Source organism: Ramularia collo-cygni, assembly GCF_900074925.1.
Source record: "Ramularia collo-cygni strain URUG2 genome assembly, contig: RCC_scaffold07, whole genome shotgun sequence".
Lineage (NCBI taxonomy): Eukaryota > Fungi > Ascomycota > Dothideomycetes > Mycosphaerellales > Mycosphaerellaceae > Ramularia > Ramularia collo-cygni.
In genome coordinates this window covers 305,218-330,488 of record NW_019716261.1, presented here as the reverse complement: position 1 = coordinate 330,488, position 25,271 = coordinate 305,218, and the positions used below count along the sequence as shown (strand labels likewise).

The following is a 25,271-nucleotide window of genomic DNA, read 5'->3' as shown; positions in this document are numbered from 1 at the left end:
CGTGTAATGCACGCATCTTCAGCAATCCATCTCCTTCTTCGAGCCGTGTAATGCGCGCATCTTCAGCAATCAATCCTCATGCATAGTCGTACAGCGTACGCATCTTCAGCAATCCGTCTCTTTCTTTAAGCCGTGTACTGCACGCACCTTCAGCAATTAATTATCATGCAGAGTCGTACAGCGTACACATCTTCAGCAGTACATCTCCCTCCAAGTCGTACATTGTACTCATCTTCGCCAATTCGAGCCCGGCCCATATCCAAGCCGTGCACTGCTCGCATCTCCAGCAGCCAATCTCCATCCAAGTCGTACACTCTACGCATCTTCGCCAATTCAAGTCCGACACACATCCNCACACATCCAAGCCGTGCACTGCTCGCATCTCCAGCAGCCAATCTCCATCCAAGTCGTACACTCTACGCATCTTCGCCAATTCAAGTCCGACACATATCCAAGCCGTGCACTGCTCGCATCTCCAGCAGCCAATGTCATTCCAAAGTCGTGCATCGTACGCATGGTCATCGACTCAAAAAACAACCTCCTTCCAAGCCGTACACTATACGCATCTTCATCCACCCAAACGCGACCTCTTCTACGCCGTACAGCTTACGCACCTTCAGCAATTCAAACAACAACCTCCTCACAAGCCGTACAGCTTACGCACCTTCAGCAATTCAAACAGCAACACCCTCACAAGCCGTACAGCTTACGCACCTTCAGCAATTCAAACGAAAACCTCCTCACAAGCCGTACAGCTTACGCACCTTCAGCAATTCAAACAACAACCTCCTCACAAGCCGTACAGCTTACGCACCTTCAGCAACTCAAACAACAACCTCCTTCCAAGCCGTACAGCTTACGCACCTTCAGCAATTCAAACAACAACCTCCTTCCAAGCCGTACAGCGTACGCACCTTCAGCAATTCAAACAACAACCTCCTTACAAGCCGTACAGCGTACGCACCATTACAGAAAATCGTCTCAAGAGATGATTCAATGTAAGGTATGTTTGAATTGTTCAATTGGATTCGGCTTGAGGTAGCAGATACAGAGTCATCACACAGTACCCATCTCGCTGTTTTACCCTTTGCTGGCTGTGATGGATACTGGGTTTTTGATGGATGCTGGCTGTGATGGATACTGGGTTTTTGATGGATGCTGGCTGTGGTGGATACTGGGTTTTTGATGAATGCTGTGATGGATACTGGGTTTTTGATGGATGCTGGCTGTGATGGATACTGGGTTTTGATGAATGCTGTGATGGATACTGGGTTTTTGATGGATGCTGGCTGTGATGGATGCTGGCTGTGATGGATGCTGGCTGTGATGGATGCTGGCTGTGTTGGATGCTGACTGTGGTGGATGGCTGGCTTGTGATTGAAGGTTGAGTTGGATGATTGCTATGCTGGTGTTGGAGAGCGAGGACGATGTTGCTTGGCCGGCGATCTCTATGCCATTGTCATGGCGTTCAATGCACGTTGAGGAGACTCGCATAATGGCGTACGACTTCCCCCTTTCCGATAACAACTATACGAAGCTCGCACGTATGATTTCGTCTTGTCTCGACCAGCCTTCGATCTCCAACGCCTCCATAGCAATCCCAAGCTGTGTCACCAGCGTCTATTCATGACTTGATGCCCTTCACTGGATTCTGCTACGTGGACATCGCCTGACCCTTTCCATTCTCCGATACCACTCTGTGACTTGAACCAACACACCGCTTAAGCGCGTGGCTCGTTTGGTCATGTGGCCACTACACCACTATTAACCAATTCGAGCTCCAACGTCAATCACACTAAACCATCTATCGTATCAATCACATTGCACCCAGGATGCTGCATTCGCAAGGCTACGGCGAAGGCGTGCGATGGGCGGGGATTTGCGACGGTGATCAAGTMTGGGCTATGGGCGTTGGGCAGTCTGGCAGTCTTACGAAAACGAAGTATGGATTTGGATGTTGAAACACCGTGGAGGAAGTGAGCGACAGTAGCTTCTRTAAGTTCATATGATTGTTGCTACATCGCGAGCCGCAATATCAACCCATTTGCGGCCTGCTCCGAGCACTCCATCACTTCTCATGGACATCCACCCTCTCCTCCATGTATGTTGATGTTCATGGTTTGACGTTGAAAGTGTAGCGACGGACATTACTCAGGCCGAGCCTCGTTACGCATCTCCTCGAGCGTCTTGTAGAGCATCTTCGCCATGCGTGGTTCGCTGAGCGTGATGATGTCGTAGGCGTTGCGGGCACCGGCGTGGTAGTACAACAGGCAAATGGTGGCGAGGTTGGCAGAGAGATATRTCTGAAAGTGCATCGTGTCCTGGATGGAGTCTTTGTTRGAGGTGCTTTCAATCCACTGGATAGGCATGCCTTTGTACTTCACGAGGAAGACATCTGCCATAACTTGGCCGTACTCGCAGACTTGACGCCGTCAGTTATATCCCAGCGAAGAATAACCCCACCTCGATTGTCATACCTCGTCCGTAACCGGGGGCCTCTCTCGAAATCGTGCCGACGAATAGCTTGAGTGGCTGCACACCGTCGTCGTACTCTTGCAACTCAACGCGAGTCAAGATAATAGGGTCGGGAAGTGCAACGAACACCTGGAAATTGCTTCTAACTGAGAATTGTCGTTAGTGACGCGACGATGGCATTCGCTCGTCAGAAGCAACTCACTTGACATGATGCTGGATGTTGCTCGTCTAGCGGTCCGTGTTGATTGGTGCGGGTGTTTGGGTCACTGTCGTAGTGATGTTGTTGCAAGAGTGAGGGTTTTGATGAGTAATGCGCATGTGGACTGGATGACAGAGCAGCCGACTGTAGTCTTGGCAACATTTCAAACAGGTCGGCGACTCAGATGTAAGCGTGAAGGTGGATCTTGAGCATCGCTTGTCTCGCTATACAATCGCTAGCGAGAGGTCGCATTGTGTACCAGCGATAAAAAATGCCGTAACGGTTATTACAGCCGCTACAGTAGCTCACGTAGAACTCCGCCATTGCCGACGTGGCTAAATAGAGACGAGTTGAGATGGATTCAACAAACAGGACGCTTGTCTTAGTAGATCGACGTAGARAAAAGGAATATAGAAGAGCTTCTTGATTAGATGAACGTGGCCGCAGCTTAATCCCTACCTGTTAAACAGGTGCACAGGCCTGATGGATAGAAAACGTCGTAGGGCATAAATGCTCCCCTCTCGCATCCTTGCTATTGCCCGCGAGCCATAGTCAGAAATGCGATGGATATAATCACACTCTATCCGACTGCGGTTGAAGGTTGTTTGGCTTATTCGATCATGTTATTTCGAAGCCTCGTACATGCGTTATACGAAGGAGATGATGGTGTCACGGCTATGCAGCCCCATCTGTAGTTCTCTCGTCAATGGAGACTACAATTCCGTTCTCGTGRCCGTGATGAGCGACTCGAGCGAAGGCAGTTCTGCAATGCTCTGCTATACACGACTAGCAAGACGTGAAGTTGGAATTAGGCTTCAAGTAGTTATATTGTACTACAGCGGCGTGGACTGGCTTGGCGCTCCGGCTTTGATTTTATGAACTTCCGAACGTCTGTTTACAATAGCTATCTTACCCTACCACTGTGTCTTTCCCAACATCCTGCGCGATACTTCTCTTTGGCTATATCTATTGATCAGACATATCAATGTCAGAATCCGCTGGGCTTGTCCATTTCGTCTCGCTCTTGAGAGCTCTGTCTGCGGATGAATGCAGGAAGTCAAAGATATGAGGCGAGAGTTGCCCCAGTCCATTGAGGATGAATTTCCCTTGAATGGTATCTTTTTCACCACACGCTAACAACTCTGACCATACGAACCGAGCGAACTTCAGGCGATTGCCACCTCCCAAATTAGGAGCTTTCATTCTGGCGGCAGTAGTCGGAGCCAAATCCCATGGCGCTGGTCCTGAGCTCCTTGAGGTTGCTTCTGCGCGTCTGTCTTGCTCTATGCGGGCATTGCGGTTCGCATACCACTTGCGACCAATCATCGACAGAGTATCGAATAGTTCAGGGAGCCTGAGGTGGAGCTCCAGATGACTGTCTTCACCGAACTCGTTTATCTCTGCCTCGTACGACCATTCCATAACAACGGTCGTGTGGGCAATCAGTCCATGTGTTGCGAAGAGGAACGCAAAGTTCACCAGCGACGAGAATGTGATCCGAGGCACGTTTTCTATCGCGAGATTGAAATGGATGGCTGGTCGTTGACGGGGGTGACCTATGGGGAGAATTTTGCCACTTAGGTCCTCAAGAGCGCGAGGGAATGAGGTATCAGCAAAGCCTTGCATGATGCTCAATGATTGAGTGTCACCCCAGACGAGACCCACGTCCCACCATCCTATGATTGGACCAGTGGGTAGAAAATATTGCGGACAAGCCTGCTGGAGTTTCTTGGAATATATCCCTTGCCATCTGTAATAGTACGGGCCTGCCTGGTCGTCCTCGAAATTGAAGTTACATACCGGTGGCATGAGATCTGGACGGCTCTTGCAGAAGTCGTCTTCTGGGATCATGATGAGGACAATTTGAAGTTTCAAAGGMAGATCCGTGAAGTGGAATTTCTGGATGCGGTCTGGCAAGTCGTGGGGTCGACTCTTAGGGGCATTCTTCGCCAAAAGAGAGCGTTGACGACGGGTAAACTTGTTGAATTGGACTTGTTGTGGGTACAGTGGAAACGGGCCATCCGACGAGAACTTTCTGGAGTCCGATGTCCCATCCATCGCGACCCTTGGGATGACGGGCTGTGTTCGAATGTTCAACCGCCTTGAATGGTAGTATGCGAGCACGACAGCTCGACGAGAATCGGCTGGGCAAATCTAGAGAGCTGTTAGTGGACCACACCGCGGTTGGGTAGAGGAGCAAACAACCCACAGAATTGCGCCGCAGGCGTTCGAAAGACGACGAGATCTAGACTGACCACCGTCTCAGCTGCTGGGGAGAGATGGAACCGGCGCTGGTGTCTTTTTCCAAATGTCCTAGACTCGAGCTCGCTGCTGACCGGACTGGCGAAGAAGCTCAGGCTGGCGATGATGTCTGTTTGCGAAAGACTTGGGCGAGAGGAAATGATGTTCCCATAWGGAATAGCCCTCGTATGCTTTTTTCAGGGATGGTGCATGCGTCGGAAGCGCCGTGTGTGGTGAGCAGCCGCGTGTCCGATGAAGTTGGTGCGAGGTGAGCCTCTGCCCTGGCGATGTGGGTGGCGGTTGGGCAAGTTGACGTTGTTCTTGTTGTTGTTGCTGTTGTTTTCATACGCCGGCCGCGTGATCGAAGTTCGCGGGTGATTTTGGCGCGTGCTGTTGGAAATTGATGTTTATGCGCGATGTTTGGAATGGGACGTTCGTGGAGCGGCTGCAACTCGTAAGGGGATCATGCAATCTGGGACAAGAGACGATATCACGAGTGTGATGCCCTTGACTGCGCATTTGCCACGCGACGCGCACGTAGAATGGGCAMGCGTACAAGGACGGAGCGTACACTTCTTTTTCTTTGTTGAACTCAGCATGTGGCCGGATTGGTGAGCCCAGCAACCAAGAGGGTACTCTCGACGTCGCTCCTCGAGAACGCCGCCCCACTTCCTCTCTTTTCTCAATGCCTTCTCACCACCACCATCACCACCACCATCACCACCACCATCACCACCACCAACATCATCCCGGAAAATACCACCTCCCCCATCGCCACCACCGCGAAGGCAGAAGCACGCCCACTCCTGCACAATCATATTCGACCAAACACTGGCCTTCCTAGCGGAGCGAATCTGAGAAGTACAAGGTGAAGTGACATGGATCTCACTCGCAGGAATGGATGCTAAAATCTCGACAGCCAACGCCAACTTCCGCCATCCTCGATCGTCAGAATGGGCACCCAAGCAAGAAACGCGACAGCCGACGATAAAAAAGTGCTCGGCGGTTATCAGCCGCCACCCACTATGGAGTGGTGCAGAGCCCAAGCCAATGTCAAGAATAACATGACGACTGGGAAGGAATTCATGCGGGCGTTTTGGGTCAGCTGCAACGAATGGCACGATTTCAAGACGAAGCTCTACATGGCCCTGCTCCAGCCGGCGGAGCGCTGGACATGGCCGGAACCTTCTGGAGATTTGAACAATGACAAGTCAGCCGAAGCGGAGCGCCTAGAGTTCGAAGCCGGCGTAGCTGGCAACACGCCATACTATTGCGTGCCGGTTAGCAAGGAAAACCGGTGGTACTACGAACCAGTGCTCGACTGGGCATTTGCATATCCACCATTGCGCGATCGAATCCAGACTTTCAACGGCTTWAATGGCCACCTTRCGACCACCTACCGCATCGAAATCTTGTTGCAGGTCATTGAAAAGGCCATGCAGATGATGCGCGCACATCACGCTTTCCGCGACCCTRGCCCTGATGGYATTCGCTCACTCAGATGTAGCTGGGTTGGCGGAAGACTCCCAGCAGCCCCACCAGTCGTGAAAGGTCGGAGAATTAAGAAGAAGACATTTGGTGCCATGGACATCGTGGTAGAGATTGACAGAATGCCTAACATTGCGGACGACACTATCATGCGGGTAGAGGCTGGTGATGTTGGGGACGGATGGAGAAGTACCCACGAGACGGCAACACTGGAAAGACTCGTCGCAGCAATTAATGCTGCAGCCGGAAGGGATGGGCACGATCTCGGGCGTTATGGAGTATTCTACGAGGATGCGAACGAGATGCTAGTGAGGTTGAAGGATACTCAGCAGTTGGTGGAGCATTTGCATTTGAAGAGAACGGTCACCAACTCGCAGTGGGATGACCTGCGGTTTATTGTTGCTCCCAAGCGACCGGCTCGGGCGCGATGATCTAAACTCGCCGCGTTCCYAAGTCAAATCAAATGTTTGCTGCAGGGTGTTGGGGTTGATCATTCCAGACTGATGTACGGGAGCGACTTTCCCTTTACGAGAGCGAATGGTGTGGAAGCTTTGCTGGGTCGGATGGATGAGGGAGTCAGAGAGATGTGTAGTGGTCAAGAAATTGAGAATCTCTATCATGGCAATGCCGAGTTGCTGCTGGGAGGATAGATACGAACCGCGCGATTACGATACCAGCAGTAGGTACTCTCGGAACGGAAGTCGATATCGAACCTAGCGATTTGCACACCCTCCATTCAACCGCAGCAGAGGCGGGCGACTAGCGAGCGCTATCACCACCGAGGCAGCATCTCCATCTACCAGCCCATGAATCAGGCTCGCGGTCAGGATTACCATCGTGGCCATTCCCCAAGATGCGGATTTCCTCAACACCGTTCTTCTGTTCAAGACAGACTACAGGTCAAGAAGACAATCTCTGTCCAACCGCCCCTCAAAGTAGAGTGGAGCACAAGATWGAGTGGAGCAGGATCGCTTAGCGAATTGTCGTTGGGGAGCTTCTCAACCCGCATATGCATGCAGTGCTACCAAACACACGCAAGACCTGTGTCAGCATCATTAGTCAAATTGCTCTCTCCTCAAGACTTTGCGGTACTTCGATTCTACTAATCAGGTATGCTAGCAATATGAAGTACCTAAAAATGAAGAGCTGCGGCTGCAATGTAGTCGAGCATAAATTTTCCTGCCTGGGAGTACTCCTCTCATCGTCTGGAATGAGTTCGTCAAATATATTAGCATCCCTACCTCTCGTGGAGCTCATGCTGCATGGAGGATTACCGTGTGACCCACGATCCATCCTTCGCCACGTGTAGAGCTGAGGTGTAGATAGATATATCCAGCTCCCTCTAAGCTCAGCGCATACTGAATTTCCTGCTCCAAGCAGATATACCACAACAACCCAAGCAAAGACATGGCGAACCTAGAACTACTATCAGCAGCCATAGTAGGCATCCTAACATCCCTCCTCCTCTACCAAATAACCCTCACAATCCAACGCCTCTACTTCCACCCCCTCTCCCAATTCCCGGGTCCCAAACTCGCCGCAGCAACCTACTGGCCCGAAATCTACCACGACATCTTCCACGGAGAAGGCGGCCAACTGCCCTTCGCCCACCGAAAATGGCACGAACAATACGGTCCCATAATCCGCATCAACCCCAATGAACTCCACATCAAAGACTCCTCCTTTTACGAAACCCTCTACGCTCCCTCCCGTCCCGTCCGAAAATTGGCGAATTGGGCCAAAAGATTCCGCGCTGATGATTCTGTTATTGGAACGAATGATGTAGCTCTATATCGCTCGCGGAGAAATGCTTTGAATCCTTTCTTCGCGAAACGCAGAATTGCKGATGTGGGACCCAAAGTGCAGAAAATGTGTCATAGACTTTTGGCAAGGTTGCAGAAAGAATATGTTCATTCCCGGAGGGGCAAGATTTTGAATCTGGGCCATATGTGGGAATGTTTGGCAACGGATATTGTTATGACGACGACGTTTGGGGTGGATCCGAAAACGATTGAGAGTCCTGAGTTTACGTCGCCGAATAATCGCGCGACGGAGAGGATGTTGGAGACTTCCAAGGTTTTTTTACATTTTGGGATTTTGCCTACTTTGGTGTTTTCTCTGCCGGAGATTGTGGTGGCGAGTGTTATGCCTTCGATTAAGCCGATTTTGGACTCTCGGAAAGTATGTTACCTTTTCTTTCATCCTGGAAGGAGTAGGAGTACTCGTCATGGGCTGACATTTTCACTAGATTATGGAGCGAGCGACGATGGAAGTGCAAGCTGCGCATGCGAATGGCAAGGTTGATAATCATACGTTGATTGGATCTATGCTTCAGCAGAACTTGCCCAAGCAAGAGGCCACGGTGGATAGACTGACTCAAGAGGCGTCTGCGGCGGTGGGTGCGGGCGGAGAGACGGTGGCTCGGACGTTGATGCTGGCTTGCTATCACATTTTTGATCAGCCTGCTGTGCGAGATCGGTTGGTAGAAGAACTTGTCGCTGCCATTCCCAATCCCGCTGAGATGCCTGATTGGTATGCTCTCTCTACGTTGCCGTATTTGTCGGCTTGTATTGAAGAAGCTATTCGGCTCGCTTATGGTTCGTGTCTGACCTGGAGTTGGGACGCTTTCGCTGACATGTGATGATAGGGGTTGCCGAGGTGAGAAGTAGAGCGTATGATGGCGGTGACTTGATGTACGGGGAGTGGAGGATCCCGGCCGGAAGCCTGGTGGGAATGTCAAACTACGACGTCTCCCATGACGAGGCCATCTTCCCGGACTCCTTTTCATTCATACCTGAGCGGTGGCTTGGAGATCCTCGCGCTCCAGACGGCAAGGCCTTGTCACGATACAATGTCTCGTTTGGGAAGGGCATGAGAAGTTGCGTCGGAATGCAACTGGYATATCTCGAGCTCTTTGTTGCAATGGCGACATTCTTTCGCAGTCCATTGGCTTTGCAGGCCCGATTGTACCATACGGATCGAAAAGATGTTGAGATGGTGAGCTATGCGTGGACGTAACTATCGTATGGCCTCGGACATGGCTAACCGACATCTAGGCGAGGGATGTGTTCGTCCCAAGAGCGACCAAGACGACCAAGGGCGTCAGAGTCGTGTTCGGGAGTAAGGCAGGCGATGAATAGAAGAGGAGAGAAGTAGGCTTTTCGGATGGAGCTGCCTGGCCTGGATAGCGCCGGATAGAATATCAGGGATGTTTTTGCATCAAATCGGCGATGCTCACTCTCCTTGTGATCAATGTTTTGCTCGAGGTAGGGCGTCTTTTTGCCCTTAGAGTTACTTTCCCAAACCAGCTGGGATGTGACAGAGTTGCACTCCATACAAAGGTCGGTATCAGAAGACCTTGCCGGTGATTTGAATCGATTCGACTGCAGCTTGACTGTGTAGAAAGTTTGACTTGGGCGGACCGGCAAGGACTTTCGACTCGGATCACTGCCAAGCCAGTTTCCAGTTCTTCAAAACCATGAGATCAGGGGATATGGATGCCGCCTTGGTAGGTGAGGAGTTGGAACGCGCTACAAAAGTGTACACACTTGATCGTCGCAAGCTGCCGTATGACTATTTCTCCGTAGCAGAACTGCAGTTCTCGTAGCGCCAGATCCTAGACCTTGCCATGCAGTAGAGTCTATCACCAGTAGTCTCGACTCCACAGGTGCTATTATCGTAAAAGATACGAAAGTTCAAAGGGCACCATGATTGGCATTGGAACTTGGCGGTATGCGTCCATGTGCGTACTCACTCTTGGCAAGTGTATGCCAATGGACAAAATTACGGCTACACCTTCCTCTCGATGATTGAAATCACCTCAATGATTAAAAATCACTTCTGGGTCGGTCCATTCTCGCTTGTCGAATTTGAAGGTTGGATTGGAAGCCTTCGAGTTCATCAACTCGCCCATGTCGAGGACGAGTCACGACGAGTAAACGTGAGGAGGCTGTACGTACCACACACAGTCCGGAGATGCATCACGGCTTTACGAACCCAGCATTGAGATCTCATCAGCCCTCTCAAAGATGGATGACGAGAGCTACCCAGCCGCAGCCGCAGTCGCACGTGTCTCGCGTGGATGAGACAGGGTTAAGGTAGGGAGTCCTTGTCATCAGCAACCCAACCGAGCAAACTCCCCATGCTGGCTTGCTGGCCCTAGGACGAGCGGCCGAACACATGCGCCACTCCATGACTATTGTCGTCGTATTTCGAGGTGGAACTTGATGAGCCACGCAACGACGCCATGAGATGAAACTCCATCCGTGCACGCCACATGATCCGTTGATGACGAATGCATTGATTGAATGATATTCGGTGGACAGAAATAAGAAATGAATGCAGCGGGATTGTTGTATGAAGGAAGGAAGAAGGACAATAGGCCCGAGATGCAGACAATCTCCAGTGGGAATGTGGGAGACGGGCACCGAAGGTGAGGAATGTACCTACTGTGTGAGTATTCTTGTGACGCGCTAGACATGGCCACTGTCCGACGAGGACAAGGTTGCGCCATGGGCTGCCGGGCTGGAATTGGCATGTCGGGTAGTCTCCGCCATTTAGTGATGAACTGTATGTCAGAACCCTCCCGTCCACCGTCTGCTATGTCCCCTCTCCACCACAGTAAATGGATGATGAGTGACACGTCTCAAGACATGTGATGATTGATGATTGATATGCCATGTGATGTGAGAACAAGCAAGTCCCACGATCCAGTTTTTTTGCCTTTCCCCGGATCGCTTTCAATCCGTCCGATGAAATGCTCCGCACTCCCAGCAACGGCCCAGACCCGCCGGTTCAGCCCAGTGAGCTTAGCGAGCCAAYCATCGTGCCGGCATTAGTCTGCCGACGAATCCATCGCGCTTGAGGTTGATCAATTGTTAGGAACACCTCCCAAGATCATCTCCCCATGATTGCACACCTAATGATTGCACCAAGGACTCGCCCGGTCCAACAACTCGCTCACCAATCTTCCTGCATGCCACCATCATCATCATCATCATTATGTTCCGGGACGCGGTGGGAGTTCCTTTGTCCCCATGCATCGAYCAATCAGCCATGTCCATCCGAGCCGAGATGCTCACCTGCTGCTGTCGGCGCATTGATCACCCCAGTCACCCCCCATGTCAAAGAAATCGAAGTAACCCCGCGGTTCATGATGGGTGCATCCGCATGGCGTCTGCCGCAAGTGGCCACAGACGGATGTGTGTGAGAGAAAGGCGATCGTCGTCGTCGTGTTTATAGGAGGCGCAGGCCGCGCACCCTAGCTCCTCGTCCCTTGCCCTTGCCCGACATTGCACCTGCAACTTCCATCGTCCAAGACGCCAGACCTTGCTGAGATTGTATTTAACTAGACAGCGAGCGACCATTCGTGGTTTTCTTGAAATTGTCCCTCTTACACACCACCGCGTCGGCTTTTTGGTACGCACGCAAAGATGAAGTCTTCCCTCGCCGTCGCTCTATTGACTGCGAGCTTGAGTATGTCATGTCGTTGATGGGATGCTGTTCGTCACCCCATGCTGAACAACCCTCCAGGCTCCTCCGCCATCGCCGCGGTATCTCAAGTTTGCCCGAGTTCTGATTCCAACCTTTGTTACTCGTTGAACGTTCCCGATGCCACGGCCAGCTCCGGAAGCGGCGACATTTACTTCCAGATTTCTGCGCCGTCAACATACTCATGGGTCGCCTTGGGCCAGGGCAAGGGCATGTCGGGCTCCAACATGTTCATCATTTACTCCTCGGCCGATGGACAGAATGTCACCCTGTCCCCCCGATTGGGCAAAGGGGAGGTCATGCCGTTGCACGACACACAAGCACAGGTCACGTTGCTGGAAGGCTCTGGTATCAAGGATGGCAAGATGGTCGCCAATGTCAAGTGCACCAGCTGTAACTCGTGGACGGGAGGAAGCATGGTGAGTCCCAATGACATTGTTTCACAGGAGTCCTTCAATCGACTGACCTTTCYCCTAGGATTTTACCCAATCGAGTGTAAGCTGGATCTACGCCGCGAAAACCGGCCCCGCCCTCAATTCCGGCGACGTCGAGGAGTCGATTGTGCAGCACGACCTGTACAGTGCATTCAATTGGGACATGTCCACCGCCAAAGGAGGCAGCAGCATCAACCCTTTTGTCAGCACCGCTGCCAACGGGGGCTCCGGTACGGGTACCGCCACTGCTCCCACAACCGTCGTCTCATCGTCTTCGGGCGGCGGACGCAAGATTCCGAAGAACTTCCCGATGATCCTCATGGCTCACGGAGTCATGGCTGCCGTGGCCTTCACCCTGATTTTCCCCATCGGTGGTATCATCATCCGAGTCGCAAACTTTCCCGCACTTCCTTGGGTGCATGCTGCCATCCAGATCATTGGCTGGTTGATCTACACGGCCGCCTTTGGGTTGGGAGTCTACATTGCAACCTGCAGGAACTTGATCACCACCCACCATCCCATCATCGGCATCATCATCTTCGCCCTCCTCGTCTTCCAACCCGTCCTAGGTCTCCTCCACCACCGATCATTCCAGAAGACGGGCAAGCGAGGCATCTTCTCCTTTGCGCATTTGGGAGTCGGCCGTGTTGCCATCATTCTGGGAATCATCAATGGTGGCCTCGGCTTGCGACTGGCGAACAAYGCCAAACAGCACTGGCTCATCGTCTATGGTGTTGTTGGAGGTGTGTTTGGCGTTGCTTATATTGCGTCGATTGTGTYTGGAGAGACCAAGAGGGCCAAGAACAGAAACGGCGATTCACTGCATGAGAAGAAGAACGTCAGTGATAGGGAGGGGAGTGTTGAGTCGGGCATCCCGCTTCATCATCGATGAAGGCATAAAGTAGCTTTGGTCTTGGTCTTGGATGGTGATGGTGATGATGATTGCATGTACAAATGTTGAGGATACCCCATTTTGGTCGTCGAGTAGTTCAATGAATTCATCAAAGTTTTGAGTTGAATCGGACAAGGCTTCTGGACATTTTCAACCTTTTCATGCGCGATCAGACGATAACCCAAGCATGTGTTCGGGCGAGAGGGCAGGCGAATCCGAATTGGCGCTTCGTTCCTCTCCTCCCGCATCTTCCGTCTCCACACTCCGCATCTTTGGACCACCAACTGCTCTCAAAGGCCGGTCTTCCATCATTGGTCTGATGTCTACGACTGGTTGCCGCACATCCTCTTACCAATCTCACTGTCTATGGAGGTCCAGTAGGTCATTACCACCGGCGAGTCCTCCGCAATGCCATATGCCAGGACCTGCACGATGCTCCCATCTCCAACCTTGATGACTCCGGTAACTCCGAAGTTGCTGGAATTGCGTCACTGTTACTCCTCCTCGCGGGGCTCACGTCTGCTTCACAAGGCGGGCATGGCTCCCTCAGTCTCACGCAATCTCCCCACCACATCCACCCTTCACAATGGCAGGCGTCTTCGATTCCCAGGCAGTTTCGGAAGGTCAGTCGTCGCCTTTCCATCCAGCTTTCAAAAACGGTACAAATCATCCTCATCGAAAGTAGCATCGAGCCAGAACCCGCTCAAGGGTCTGTGGAAACCCACGCATTTGCAGCGTCTGCATTATGGATCGGGGAGCGTGAAGGAACATCTCCTGAAATGTCTCCCAAACGAGACTTCCAAGGCCTTTATCCTGACGGGCTCCTCGCTGGCGAACAAGACGTCATTGATCAAGCAGGTGCAAGAACTGTTGGGATCCCGACATGCAGGCACCTTTAGCAAGATTGGCCAACATGCGCCTGTGGCGCAACTGGATGAGGCGACGGAGCTGGTCATGCGGGATGAATCCATCGATACCATCATCAGCATTGGTGGGGGAAGTCCGATTGATTCGGCCAAAGCCATCAGCTATCGCTTGAATGAGAAGCAGCCAGGCAAGTTCTTGTATCACATCACCATTCCCACCACTTTGAGTGCTGCCGAGTGCACGTTTGGGGCGGGATATACCAATGCAGATGGCATGAAGACGGGCATTGGACATCCCGAGGTCGCGCCGCATGTCATTATTTATGACAGCAAGTTTGCGCTCGAGACTCCCCCGTGGCTGTGGATGAGCACGGGGATGCGAGCAATGGATCATGCCATGGAGTGAGTTTTGATCATGATATCTTGTCGATTGATGGTGTTGATATTTGACCTGACGGGCCCCACACAGACTCCTCTACCACCCCACTTCGACAGAGATGCCGGCAAGACAAATGTGTCTTATCGCCGCCGGAGATTTATTCACGTATTTGAAAAAGTACAAGCAGGACCCCAAAGACGAGCAGGTCATCACAAAGCTGCAACTCGCGGCCTTTGCATCGCTGGGCTTCCTGGCKTTGAATTTCCAAGGCGGCCTCGGTCTTTCCCACACCCTTGGATACGCCTTGGGTTCCCCCTTCCAAATCCCTCACGGCATCACCTCATGTCTGACTCTCGGGCACGTCGTGAAGCTCAAAGCCGAGAGCTCTGCGGACGATGCCGGGCAACTGGCGAGGGCGGCGCCGTTCATCGGTATCCCTAGGTCGGGAGATGATAGAAAGGATGGTGTTGCTGTTGGGGATGCCATTTTGCAGCTGGTGCAGGATCTCGGTCTGAAGACCACGTTGACGGAGAAGGGTGTTGGGAGGGATAAGGTGCATTTTATCGTCTCGACGGCTACGAGGCAGGAGAGTGGGCCGCTGTATGATGCGGTGAAGCAGCTGGTTGAAAAGCTGTATTGAGTGAGGGAAGGAGAGAGAGAGAGAGAGAGAGGTAATAGGAATAGTATCCTAGCAGAGCTGCTGTTGAACAGTATCACGCATCTCAGAAATACAATTCCATGAGGAGGATACTTAGCAATCAGATGGCTTATATCCGGACGAGAGTAGTTCATTCAGTACGCATTGTGAAGAGGGGGATTCTCTCTCTCTCTCTCTCCGTTTCATAAACCACGAAGAAGCTCTGCTAGCAACTACCTAGTTGTCTACGTATCTCTCGTTGACGCTGGGGAGGAATATTCGTTTCTGCTGTACTTCTCTCTCTCTCTCTCTCTCTCTCTCTCTCTCTCTCTCTCTCTCTCTCTCTCCTCTTTGTCGTGTACCTATGTACCTATCATCTCGTACTATGCGAAGAAGAAGAATTTTGTGAATGAGGACCTGAGGATTGAGATAACGATCTTATGGGTCGGTTCGAGGGATGGATAGATGAGTATGTAAGGTACCTCCCCTCGTGCTCATTAATGCCACACGGGGGTTTATAGGTGGATGTTAATGATGGGAAGGTTGATGTCTTTGGGAATATAATAATATGTAGAATGAGGGCGGGTAGGAAACCTAGGATTACGATGAACGGACTAGATCTTGCTAACTAGGTGATGTTTTGCAAGGTTTTAATATGAGACCTCCCTTTTATCTTCTCCCCTGAACACCAACATTGATATTGATTCCTGAAAGCATTCGAAGAGTTTGTATTCACAATCGAGCTTCATTCAACATGCGAATCTAAGGAACTCGTCTTATATAACGGCTTAGCTCCTAGCGTGGACACAAAAGACCACAAGATTGCTTGTCAAAAAAATAAAAAAAATCGAGACAGTAGTCCAGCTCGGCCTGCCAATCGTGCGAGCTATCAGCGTGTGGGAAGATGAGCCGATATTCCTGGATATAACTGGACCTGGACCATACCTACCCGGCACAGCTTACATGCATGGTATAGAGCAGCAGTAATCGCACCAGATACTACGCCATGCCTGCTGGAAGCCGGGTCTTTGTTTTTGCGCAAGGCCCACGATTTCGAATTTTTCGGCGTGTACAACTTGGCCGGTCTGAATGCTGCTTCATCCGACTCTCCCTCTGTGGAAAGGAAGAAGACTTTATCGAGGCCTGGTGGAGGGAGCGATGTCCAAAAGCCCCGCCCGGAAAATGACCTGGCATCAATCAATAACAGATCCTCCATTTCTGGATTCTTCACACCGTACTGCTGGAGACAGCATCCTGCTGAAGAGGTGATTAAGATGTTTGTCGTGATTGTGGATTATCCCTACGATCTTAGGGTTTCTATGTCCGAGCATGAGTCGTTGTTTGCCTACTGACAATGGTTTAGCTCATCGTATGCTAAAGTACGACTAATCAGTTGCATACCTAGTCCGATCGGGCATGCTGTGTTACGAAGCGGTGCTAATTGTTCGGCCTTTCGCATTGACTTTGATGTCTCTACTCCGACATGAGCAAATGGCGAAAGAAAGGAGTTCTGCAGGCATACGGATGCAACGCTGTGCCATATGTGAGCAAGAACAAATCAGCATCGCTTTGTAGTTGCGCTTGATCAATGTTCTCGTAAAGCTTTTTCTCTGGGTCGATGCGAAAAGAGGAGAATGATTGTAAGTGGATTTGAATTTCCTCAATCTTGCAACAAGGCTGGCTTATATGGCCATGTCGACAGCATAGTCTCGATCTGCCATCTCTATCTGACAAAATAACTTATAGGAGTTATGCTTGGTTTTCCCGTCGGAAAACTATATTCCAGGACTAGCGCGCCCAATGAATCCACGAGTGAAGCATCGTCTGTCTTGAAAGTCAGGCCGCCCGTTGTGCTGAACATTAGACGAAGAACATCATCAACCATTGCACACAATGGTATATGCAACTACTCCGCCAACATCCAATAATACTATCATCACCCCGAGTGACGTATACCCAGTACAAGCTTACCCGGAGCTACCACCGAAAAGCGCAGCAGCTAATGCAGTCCACGAGTCAGCCTATAGAACCCCGGCATATAGCTACGGAAGAGCTCCACAGATCGCCCTTCCTGGCGCAAACCATACCCCTCTCAATAATCACCATGGTAGTAGACCAAGACATCACAACCGACCATGGCCTCGTCCAAACCACCGATCACCCCAACGGCATGCGAAACGTTCACGTCCCTTGGCTGGCTTTGCCTAGTGGTGCCTGTTGTTTGAAAGGGCATTTGCATAGTGGGGAGCCGAGGGGAACGTTTGAAGTCATTGCTGATGTTGATACTTATGTTGTGCAGCCTGAAGAGGGGAAAGCTAATGGGAATGTGCTGTTTTATTATGCGGATGTTTATGGCATGTTTACGAATGCGCAGCTTGTGATGGATGAATTTGCTGATAAGTATATCCTTCGCCCATGATTGATTTGATTGCATGCTAATTTTTGGAGGGGTTTTTTACATGCTGGATATTTGGTTCTTGGACTCGATTACTTTCAAAATGTAAGATAGATATGTTGTATCAAGGGAGTTTGATCTGCTGACCTTTATAATATAGGACCCTATCTTCCTTCATAGAGACGGCCCTAGTGCAAGTAAACCCGGCTTCGATTTCGAGGCCTGGAAAACCAAGTATGCCGAGTTTGCAGATCAAAAGGTGCCGGAATGGACGGCAAAAGTCAAAGAGTTGTATGGTAAACCCGAGACCAAGTATGCCTGCGTAGGGTAAGCAACATAAACCACCAACCTTTACGAACTTCTCCTCTAACTTATTTCTTAGATACTGCTTCGGCGCCCCCTACGTCTGCAACTYCCTCGCCGACGGAACATGTCAAGTCGGCGGCTTCGCCCATCCAGCCTTTTTAAAAGAACATCATTTCCGAAATTTGCAGGCCCCGTTATTTCTGAGCTGCGCGGAAATTGATCATACTTTTGGGACGGAGAGTCGGAATCAGGCGATTGATCTTTTGATTGAGGGGAGGAAGGAGTATAATTTACAGTTGTTTCATGGAGTGGCGCATGGGTTTGCTTTGAGGGCGAATCTGAATGTGCCTTATGAGCGTGAGTGTTTTGAGAGAGAGAGAGAGTGAGAGGTTGGGATGTGAAGCTGATCTTTGATGTGTTTAGGTTGGGTCAAGGAGCAGTCTTTGAAGGGGTTGGTTGAGTACTTTGACTTTTGGCTTTCACAGTAGGGCAGTGGAGTAGTCTACTCGCGAGATGGATGATGGAAAAGGATGTTTTCATGTTCCGATTTCGTCAATCATCGCAGAGGATAACTGGACTCGGCCACAAGAATGTCACGAGCTGCCTCATGAAATCCTCATTTCTGACACAAGCCACGTCACTGATACTTCAATTCACTCACACCACGCTAGTCGGACCTAGACCGAACTTCTTCCAGCACCGGACTTGTTGCCACATCTCCACCTCAACATCAACCACCCCAGACCCATTTCACCAACAACCACTTCGTGTCAAACCTCGACCTCAAAACCCCCACCACACACCATCTTCCACCATGGACAACCAGGCCCTCGAGTTATGCGCTGGTGTCAAGAGACTCCGTGACGGCAAGTACTCGGAATTTGTGATCACATGCAATGCGCGCGAGTGGAAAGTCCACAAGATCGTCTTGACCGCAATCTCTTCCGTGCTCGAGAAATCTTGCTTCGGTCCCTTCAAAGTAAGTCTCCTCATCGCTGCAGAGTGTCCTTCAATTCGCTGATCGTCTGCCTTTAGGAAAGCATCGAATCAAGGATCGATCTGTCCGTCTACTCGGAGGAAGAAGTAGATGCTCTGGTTTCCTACATCTACACCGGCGGCTACAAGACATCACCCGCCGTGGACTGTTCAGACCTGGGATTCCACGTCAAGATGTGCATCATCGGAAATTACTTCTCCATTGCCGGTCTCGAAAAGCTTGCCATGGATGAGGCGAAGATATGTCTGTACCATGCCGATGTTCAGCAGATGGTGGAGGCCGCGACACTGATGGCCAGCGCGCCGGGCCCCACAAACAAGATGCAACCATCAATCTTGAGGTGGGCCGCGCGCTGCGCGGGTCTCTACAAGGGAAARGTGAGCCCTTTTCTCCAGATTATGGTTGTAAATGCGGAGCTCGGGACTGCAATCGCCAAGGACGAGCGAGAGAGGGSAGCGGCGGCGGTGACGGCGGCACTACAGGCTGCGAGATCAGAGACGGAGCAGATGGTGTGTCCGAAATCGACCTGCAGGAAGACATTCCATACACTCCGTTCAGACACCGACACTTTGTCTGCGGGGAGTCAGGCGCTAGTCACGTGCTGTTATTGCAATTATCGGGGTTTGGCGAAATATTTCCGGCATGAATCGAGCAAGACCACCGAGCCTAGCCAATACAAGAAGCGTCGCAGATCTTGATGGCCAACAAGCACACTGAGTGGTCATTGCAGGGCAATCTGGCTGTAGCTAGCTTCCCGGGGAAAGGCAAGGATGCTGCCCACAACACCCATTTTGGATGGTACAAGTGTATCTGTATGGGGCGAGCGAGGCAAGGGAAAATTGCATCGATGGGCTTAGCTATCGAGTAGAAAAGGAAGCGAGTTGAAAAACATTCACATGTCCACGGCTGACTAAGATGCCACGTGAAACCCCACTTTGCACCTCACCCAACGTCTCGTATCTTGTTCAATCCAGCTTCTCTTGAGTAACAACACACAATTATGACCGACGCACAAGCCATAATCAACTATGCGCGAGCCCAGTTCAACGAGATTGCCGAGGGCGTCGAGAGACACTTTGACGTTGTAGCAGATTCTCTCCGCGATCGCTTCCACACCCTCCCGCCACTGGTTCATGCCCGTCCGCCGCCACCACCGCCTACCACCGCGCAAACGATCGAACGATGGGTTCTCAAAAACAAGGCAATCACAGCCGCGGGCGCCGCCTTCTTGGTCACGGGTTCCGTGGGCCTATATATCCACTACGCGAACCGAAGGAATTCAAGACGGAAGCGGCGGGCACATAGGACGGTCAGTGGGGCAAGAACGGATGTGGTGATTGTGGCAGGCGCAGTAGCGAATCCCATGACGAGTTCCGTATGTTTGGATCTGGAGCGGCGGGGACATATCGTGTATGTGGTCTGCCATACCTTGCAGGATGAGCACTACGTTCGATCACATTCCCGTGCGGATCTGATCCCTCTCTCCTTGGATTTGGTCGATCCATATACGGCGGAAACCCAACTGGCGAAGCTGCACAATCTCCTCAGCAGGGWTCACTTTGTCTTTGATGGAGCTCGACCTCATAAATTGATCTTGAAGGGTCTGGTACTGGTTCCCGACACACAATCAGCCCCGGTAGAGATCGCGGAGATCAGCTCGGAGGAGTGGAGTCATGTGCTCAATGCCAAAGTGTTGAATTGCATTGCTACCACACAGCTCCTCCTCCCTGCCGTCACAAAACATCACGCCAATGTTCTTCTATTGACTCCATCAGTGGCTCCCGTTTTACGACTCCCTCACCATGCCATCGAAAGCACGGTATACGGCGCATTGCGAGGATTCAGCACCTCTCTCGCTGCAGAGCTCAAAGAGGACGGTATCTCATTCACTCACGTCAAAGTCGGGAGTGTAGACATCCCATCCCTGACTGCGAAACAAAAGCGTGAAGGTGCTGCTCCGAGATTCAAGCCGACGCCGATACGGAAGCTTCATGACTGTKTGTTTGATACTCTGCGGGCTTCAAACCCACCTCGGGTGCTGCATGTTGGTCGAGGTAGCGCTACGTATGATTTCATCGGTAGCTGGGCTCCTCCTGCTTTCATTTCCTGGATGATGGGGAGCGCTGCACGACCTACGGAACCTTTCCGTGAGGACGGCGGTATGCAATCTAGTTCTGGATCGTTGATCACAACTTGGGATAAGATTGAGTTGTCTGATCAGGAGAATTGAACATGTTCGAGGTCTGGGACTTGAGGATGGAATTGAGGATGGAATTGAGGATGGAATTGATGGGAAGAAGAAATGATATCTTCAGCCAAGGCATGTACTTTTATCACGATTCAATGACACGGTGGGGTTGGGAATGACAATTTTACTCAGTTGTAACAACAGTATTAAATCCCCTTGACTCGATGCGGTCCCATGGACATTCAGCAACGATAATCTTTCCTCGCTCGCTCTTCGTGAATGGAATGCCTCCTCGGACAGCTTGACTCCATGCAAATCTAGCTTGGCTTGAACGAGTCACCATCTTGGAGGCTTTTGTTGTCAGCTTTGAATGCAGAACTAGTTGGGTTTGGGAGTCGTAGGGTGAGTTTATCGAATTGGGCGGGCTCATGTATGAGCTTGAAGGTTTTCATGAGTAAATTGATGTCTTGTCATGCAATTGACTCGGCGATTGACCTGTCGGTTGAAAATTTGATCGAAATCCATCAATGTTACAAGTCATGTCTCCACCCAACGCGTCACTCGCGTCGCGTCGAGCTCGCGCCCCAACTTTCCACTTTCCGCTTTCCATCTCGACAATCACCTCCATCCCACCATGTCCTTCTTCGACATTCGCGCCCGCAAGGCCGCTGCCGACGCCAAAGCCGCCGCTGCTTCCTCATCGAAATCCACACCGGTCGAATCCAATCGACAACAGCCATGGTATGTACCATCAATATCCCACCAATGTCTTCTCATCCTCTAATCTGTTTGATAGGGTGGAGAAATACCGCCCCAAGTCCCTCRACGATATCACGGCGCAAGATCACACCGTCACCGTCCTCCGTCGCACCCTGCAATCCGCCAACCTCCCGCACATGCTCTTCTACGGCCCGCCCGGAACGGGAAAGACATCGACGGTGCTCGCTCTCGCCAAACAACTCTACGGCCCGGAATTGATTAAAACGCGGGTATTGGAGCTCAACGCGTCGGATGAGCGGGGTATCAGCATTGTGAGGGAAAAAGTGAAGAATTTCGCGCGAATGCAGCTTTCCAACCCTCCTGCTGGACCCGCGGGAGTGGAGTACAAGAAGAAATACTCCTGTCCTCCCTACAAGATCATCATCCTCGATGAAGCGGATAGCATGACGCAGGATGCGCAGAGTGCGTTGAGGAGAACAATGGAGACGTACTCGAAAATCACCCGCTTCTGTTTGATTTGCAATTATGTCACGAGGATTATCGATCCTCTAGCGAGCCGGTGTAGTAAATTCCGCTTCAAGAGTTTGGATGAGGGGAATGCGGGGAGGAGGATTGAGGATATCGCACGCTTGGAAGGGGTCCAATTGGAGGACGGGGTGGTGGAGACGTTGTTGAGGTGCAGTGAAGGTGATTTGCGGAAAGCCATCACTTTCTTGCAGAGTGCTAGTCGCTTGGTGGGGAGTACGACGGGGAAGACGTCGAAGAAGAAGAAGAAGGAGGTGGGGAATGAGGATGCCATGGATGTCGATGTGCAGACGACTCCCATTTCCGTGGCCACCATTTCGGAGATTGCGGGTGTCATTCCGGATGCCACTATTGATCGTCTGGTGGGATCTCTACAGCCCAAGTCAAAGAACACCACCGCTCCCTTCACCCCCATCTCCCAGGCGGTGGAGGATCTCGTCGCGGAAGGATGGTATGTCTTGAACAATCGAACACAGCGGAACTTGCACTAACATCAAGACTAGGTCCGCCACCCAAATCGTCACCCAGCTGTATGATAAGATTGTCCTCTGGAACGAGGCGATTGGGAACGGCGCCAAGAATCGCATCATGGGTGCCTTTTCCGAGACGGATAAGAGGTTGGTGGATGGGWGTGATGAGCATTTGACTGTTCTGGACTTGTGTTTGCAAATCTCGGGGATGCTGGGTGCGGATAGATGAGGAAGAACACGATGAGGGATCAGATGCATTGATAGGGTGGTGTTATTGTGAGCGATGGCGTTCGGGGATTGATGGGAGAGGGGTGATTTGAACAAGGGTATCGAATTACGCAGGACTGATGGTTGCTGTATATTGAATGAAGAAGATTACTCAATCTGCCAGTCTTGTTCTCGAAATGTTACATCAATCGTCTTCAACACGCCAAGACGTACCTTCCTTCCAATCCATCCCACCAAGATGACTAGCCACGGCCCCGTCCGCTTCGGCCCGACCTCCGCGCATCATCATCATCATCTTCATGTGAATGTCCGTCCCACATCAAACATCAACATCACCACCAACATCATCCACTCGTCTCCCACCCCGACCGGAAAAATACGACTGGAATTCCCTCCTCAAAAATGCGCCTCCAACTCCCCTCTTCCCAACAAATACCACAATCATGAACGATGAATCCGCTTTCCCCTCCTCTTCCGCGCCTTCCACTTCCGCGCCTTCCGCACCCAACTACGCCGATGATGTTTCCACCCACCATAATCAGCCCCAACATGAACAAGATCAACGAGAACAACAACAACCAGGCGCTACTACGACAAGAAATCTGACTCCTTCACAAATCACCGCTCGCAGGAAACGAAATCTCGAGAATTTCAATCAACGCCGAGTGCATTTACTCGAAGATTTATTGAAAGGGTTGGATGTTTTGGTTTTTGCTGAGGTGGGGGTTGGGTATTATTTCGAGTAGGTTTGATCTTTTTTTTCCCATCTTTTCCCTTGATCATACTATGTAGTGGATGATGAGGAGGAGGATGTTGAGAATATGTTGGATTTGAATATGTATACTAATTTCAAGAAAAATAATAGTTGTTCCACCCCCCTTCTACTCCTTCGCTCCGCGATCCAATTCATCTATCTCACGCCCAAAAACCCACTTTTCCCCGCCCCGCCTTCCGGGACGAGAGTTTTGGGGATTGTGTGTTTGGTGGGATGCTTGAGTGTTCTGTTTCATGTTTGGAGGGGAGTGGGAAGTGGGGTGGATAGGCGGGGATATTTACATGGCGGGTTGGTGTTGGATTTTATTGGACAGGAAGATCCTGGGGGGTGCATGGGGCTTGTGGGATTGGATTTGCTGGTTGTGGGGTTGCAGGTGCTTTGTTGTGCCGTGAAGAGGGTTCGGGAGAGGGTTTTGGGGGAGGGTGCTTCTTCTTCTTCTTCTTCTTCTTCTGTTGCTGGTGGGGAGAGAGGTGGAGGGAGGAGGACGAGGAGGGTGCAGGGGGTCGAGGATGAGGAGAGGGGGGTGAGGGGGAGTGAGGAGAGAGTTAGGGAGGAAGGGGTGGAGATGGAGAGGTTGAATTTGAATTCAAACTCTAGCGGGACGGAGGCTGCTGCTGTCGAGAGCGAGGAGGAAGAGCAAGATAGAATTGAGTTGTTGGAGCGATCGGACGCGAGGATTTTCGATGCCTTTAATTCCGGACAGATTGTGCTTGCGGATTTACAACTGGGGGAATTGTTTCGCGAGGAGTGGAGGAGGAGTAGGAGGGGAGATGGGGAGGATAAGGGCGATGCTGGAGATGGTGATGATGATGGGAGAAGGAGGAGGGATTTGAGAAGGAGGTTAGTTGAGAGGGTGAGAGGGAGGATTGGGGGTTTGTGATGAAGTCTATCTTTGAATTGGTTGGAGGCATGGATGAATGGATGTCAAGCGAGGCGTTCTTTTCTGCAGGAGTACTTACTTCTTTCATGGGTAGGGAGCGAAATCCGTACGCTGGTAGTGAAGATTTGCATGGGTGGGTGCATGCGTGAGTGCTCGTGAAGTGCGTGAGTGCTCGTGAAGTGCGTGAGCTGAGTGCGCGAGCTGCTCCTGAGCTGCTCCTGAGCCGCCCGGGAGCCGCTCGTGAGCTGCTCGTGAGCCGCCCGTCAGCCGCCCGTCAGCTGCCCGGGAGTCGCTCGTGAGCCGCCCGGGAGCTGCCCGGGAGTCGCTCGTGAGCCGCCCGGGAGCCGCTCGTGAGCCGCCCGGGAGCCGCTCGTGAGCTGCTCGTGAGCCCGTGAACGCTCGTGGATCCGTGAGCTGTTCGTGAGTGCGTGAGCTGCTCGTAAGCCCGTGAGCTGCTCGTGCTCGTGAATGCGTGAGCTGCTCGTAAGCCCGTGAGCTGCTCGTGCTCGTGAATGCGTGAGCTGCTCGTGAGTGAGTGAGCTGCTCGTGAGCGCGTGAGCGTGAGTGAGTGCGTGAGCGTGAGTGCGAGTCCGTGAGCGTAAGCGCGTGAGTGAGTGCGTGAGTGAGTGCGTAAGTGAGTGCGTGAGTGAGTGCGTGAGTTTGTGAGCTGCTCGTGAGCTGCTCGT

General features: G+C 51.5%; 12 protein-coding genes; 9 read left to right on the top strand and 3 right to left on the bottom strand.

The window, feature by feature from the left end:
• Positions 1 to 2,147: 2,147 nt before the first annotated feature.
• RCC_05089 (uncharacterized protein) lies at positions 2,148 to 2,684 on the bottom strand (the record flags this gene model as incomplete). XM_023770365.1 has 3 exons in its annotated part: positions 2,148 to 2,422; positions 2,478 to 2,621; positions 2,678 to 2,684. 3 exons carry the CDS (start codon positions 2,682 to 2,684, stop codon positions 2,148 to 2,150), a joined length of 426 nt encoding a protein of 141 aa, XP_023626133.1.
• A 956-nt stretch (positions 2,685 to 3,640) lies between these two features.
• RCC_05088 (uncharacterized protein) lies at positions 3,641 to 4,732 on the bottom strand (the record flags this gene model as incomplete). Its single annotated transcript, XM_023770364.1, has 1 exon — positions 3,641 to 4,732. The coding sequence occupies one exon, from the start codon at positions 4,730 to 4,732 to the stop codon at positions 3,641 to 3,643; it is 1,092 nt and encodes a 363-aa protein (XP_023626132.1).
• Positions 4,733 to 5,868: 1,136 nt separating this feature from the next.
• Positions 5,869 to 6,834, top strand: RCC_05087 (uncharacterized protein; the record flags this gene model as incomplete). Its single annotated transcript, XM_023770363.1, has 1 exon — positions 5,869 to 6,834. One exon carries the CDS (start codon positions 5,869 to 5,871, stop codon positions 6,832 to 6,834), a length of 966 nt encoding a protein of 321 aa, XP_023626131.1.
• Positions 6,835 to 7,810: 976 nt separating this feature from the next.
• RCC_05086 (related to cytochrome P450) lies at positions 7,811 to 9,543 on the top strand (the record flags this gene model as incomplete). XM_023770362.1 has 4 exons in its annotated part: positions 7,811 to 8,584; positions 8,652 to 9,000; positions 9,051 to 9,400; positions 9,460 to 9,543. 4 exons carry the CDS (start codon positions 7,811 to 7,813, stop codon positions 9,541 to 9,543), a joined length of 1,557 nt encoding a protein of 518 aa, XP_023626130.1.
• A 2,292-nt stretch (positions 9,544 to 11,835) lies between these two features.
• Positions 11,836 to 13,219, top strand: RCC_05085 (related to cellobiose dehydrogenase; the record flags this gene model as incomplete). XM_023770361.1 has 3 exons in its annotated part: positions 11,836 to 11,878; positions 11,936 to 12,312; positions 12,371 to 13,219. The coding sequence occupies 3 exons, from the start codon at positions 11,836 to 11,838 to the stop codon at positions 13,217 to 13,219; spliced, it is 1,269 nt and encodes a 422-aa protein (XP_023626129.1).
• A 586-nt stretch (positions 13,220 to 13,805) lies between these two features.
• Positions 13,806 to 15,104, top strand: RCC_05084 (related to Lactaldehyde reductase; the record flags this gene model as incomplete). XM_023770360.1 has 3 exons in its annotated part: positions 13,806 to 13,842; positions 13,905 to 14,487; positions 14,555 to 15,104. The coding sequence occupies 3 exons, from the start codon at positions 13,806 to 13,808 to the stop codon at positions 15,102 to 15,104; spliced, it is 1,170 nt and encodes a 389-aa protein (XP_023626128.1).
• A 1,130-nt stretch (positions 15,105 to 16,234) lies between these two features.
• RCC_05083 (uncharacterized protein) lies at positions 16,235 to 16,642 on the bottom strand (the record flags this gene model as incomplete). XM_023770359.1 has 4 exons in its annotated part: positions 16,235 to 16,288; positions 16,340 to 16,446; positions 16,503 to 16,574; positions 16,624 to 16,642. 4 exons carry the CDS (start codon positions 16,640 to 16,642, stop codon positions 16,235 to 16,237), a joined length of 252 nt encoding a protein of 83 aa, XP_023626127.1.
• Positions 16,643 to 16,994: 352 nt separating this feature from the next.
• Positions 16,995 to 18,290, top strand: RCC_05082 (related to dienelactone hydrolase; the record flags this gene model as incomplete). XM_023770358.1 has 6 exons in its annotated part: positions 16,995 to 17,060; positions 17,122 to 17,501; positions 17,550 to 17,601; positions 17,657 to 17,823; positions 17,879 to 18,159; positions 18,226 to 18,290. The coding sequence occupies 6 exons, from the start codon at positions 16,995 to 16,997 to the stop codon at positions 18,288 to 18,290; spliced, it is 1,011 nt and encodes a 336-aa protein (XP_023626126.1).
• Positions 18,291 to 18,319: 29 nt separating this feature from the next.
• On the top strand, positions 18,320 to 19,497 carry RCC_05081 (uncharacterized protein; the record flags this gene model as incomplete). XM_023770357.1 has 2 exons in its annotated part: positions 18,320 to 18,781; positions 18,838 to 19,497. 2 exons carry the CDS (start codon positions 18,320 to 18,322, stop codon positions 19,495 to 19,497), a joined length of 1,122 nt encoding a protein of 373 aa, XP_023626125.1.
• A 302-nt stretch (positions 19,498 to 19,799) lies between these two features.
• On the top strand, positions 19,800 to 21,029 carry RCC_05080 (uncharacterized protein; the record flags this gene model as incomplete). Its single annotated transcript, XM_023770356.1, has 1 exon — positions 19,800 to 21,029. The coding sequence occupies one exon, from the start codon at positions 19,800 to 19,802 to the stop codon at positions 21,027 to 21,029; it is 1,230 nt and encodes a 409-aa protein (XP_023626124.1).
• Positions 21,030 to 21,621: 592 nt separating this feature from the next.
• Positions 21,622 to 22,931, top strand: RCC_05079 (probable replication factor protein; the record flags this gene model as incomplete). XM_023770355.1 has 3 exons in its annotated part: positions 21,622 to 21,728; positions 21,784 to 22,683; positions 22,736 to 22,931. 3 exons carry the CDS (start codon positions 21,622 to 21,624, stop codon positions 22,929 to 22,931), a joined length of 1,203 nt encoding a protein of 400 aa, XP_023626123.1.
• A 442-nt stretch (positions 22,932 to 23,373) lies between these two features.
• On the top strand, positions 23,374 to 24,585 carry RCC_05078 (uncharacterized protein; the record flags this gene model as incomplete). XM_023770354.1 has 2 exons in its annotated part: positions 23,374 to 23,672; positions 23,796 to 24,585. The coding sequence occupies 2 exons, from the start codon at positions 23,374 to 23,376 to the stop codon at positions 24,583 to 24,585; spliced, it is 1,089 nt and encodes a 362-aa protein (XP_023626122.1).
• Positions 24,586 to 25,271: the final 686 nt, after the last annotated feature.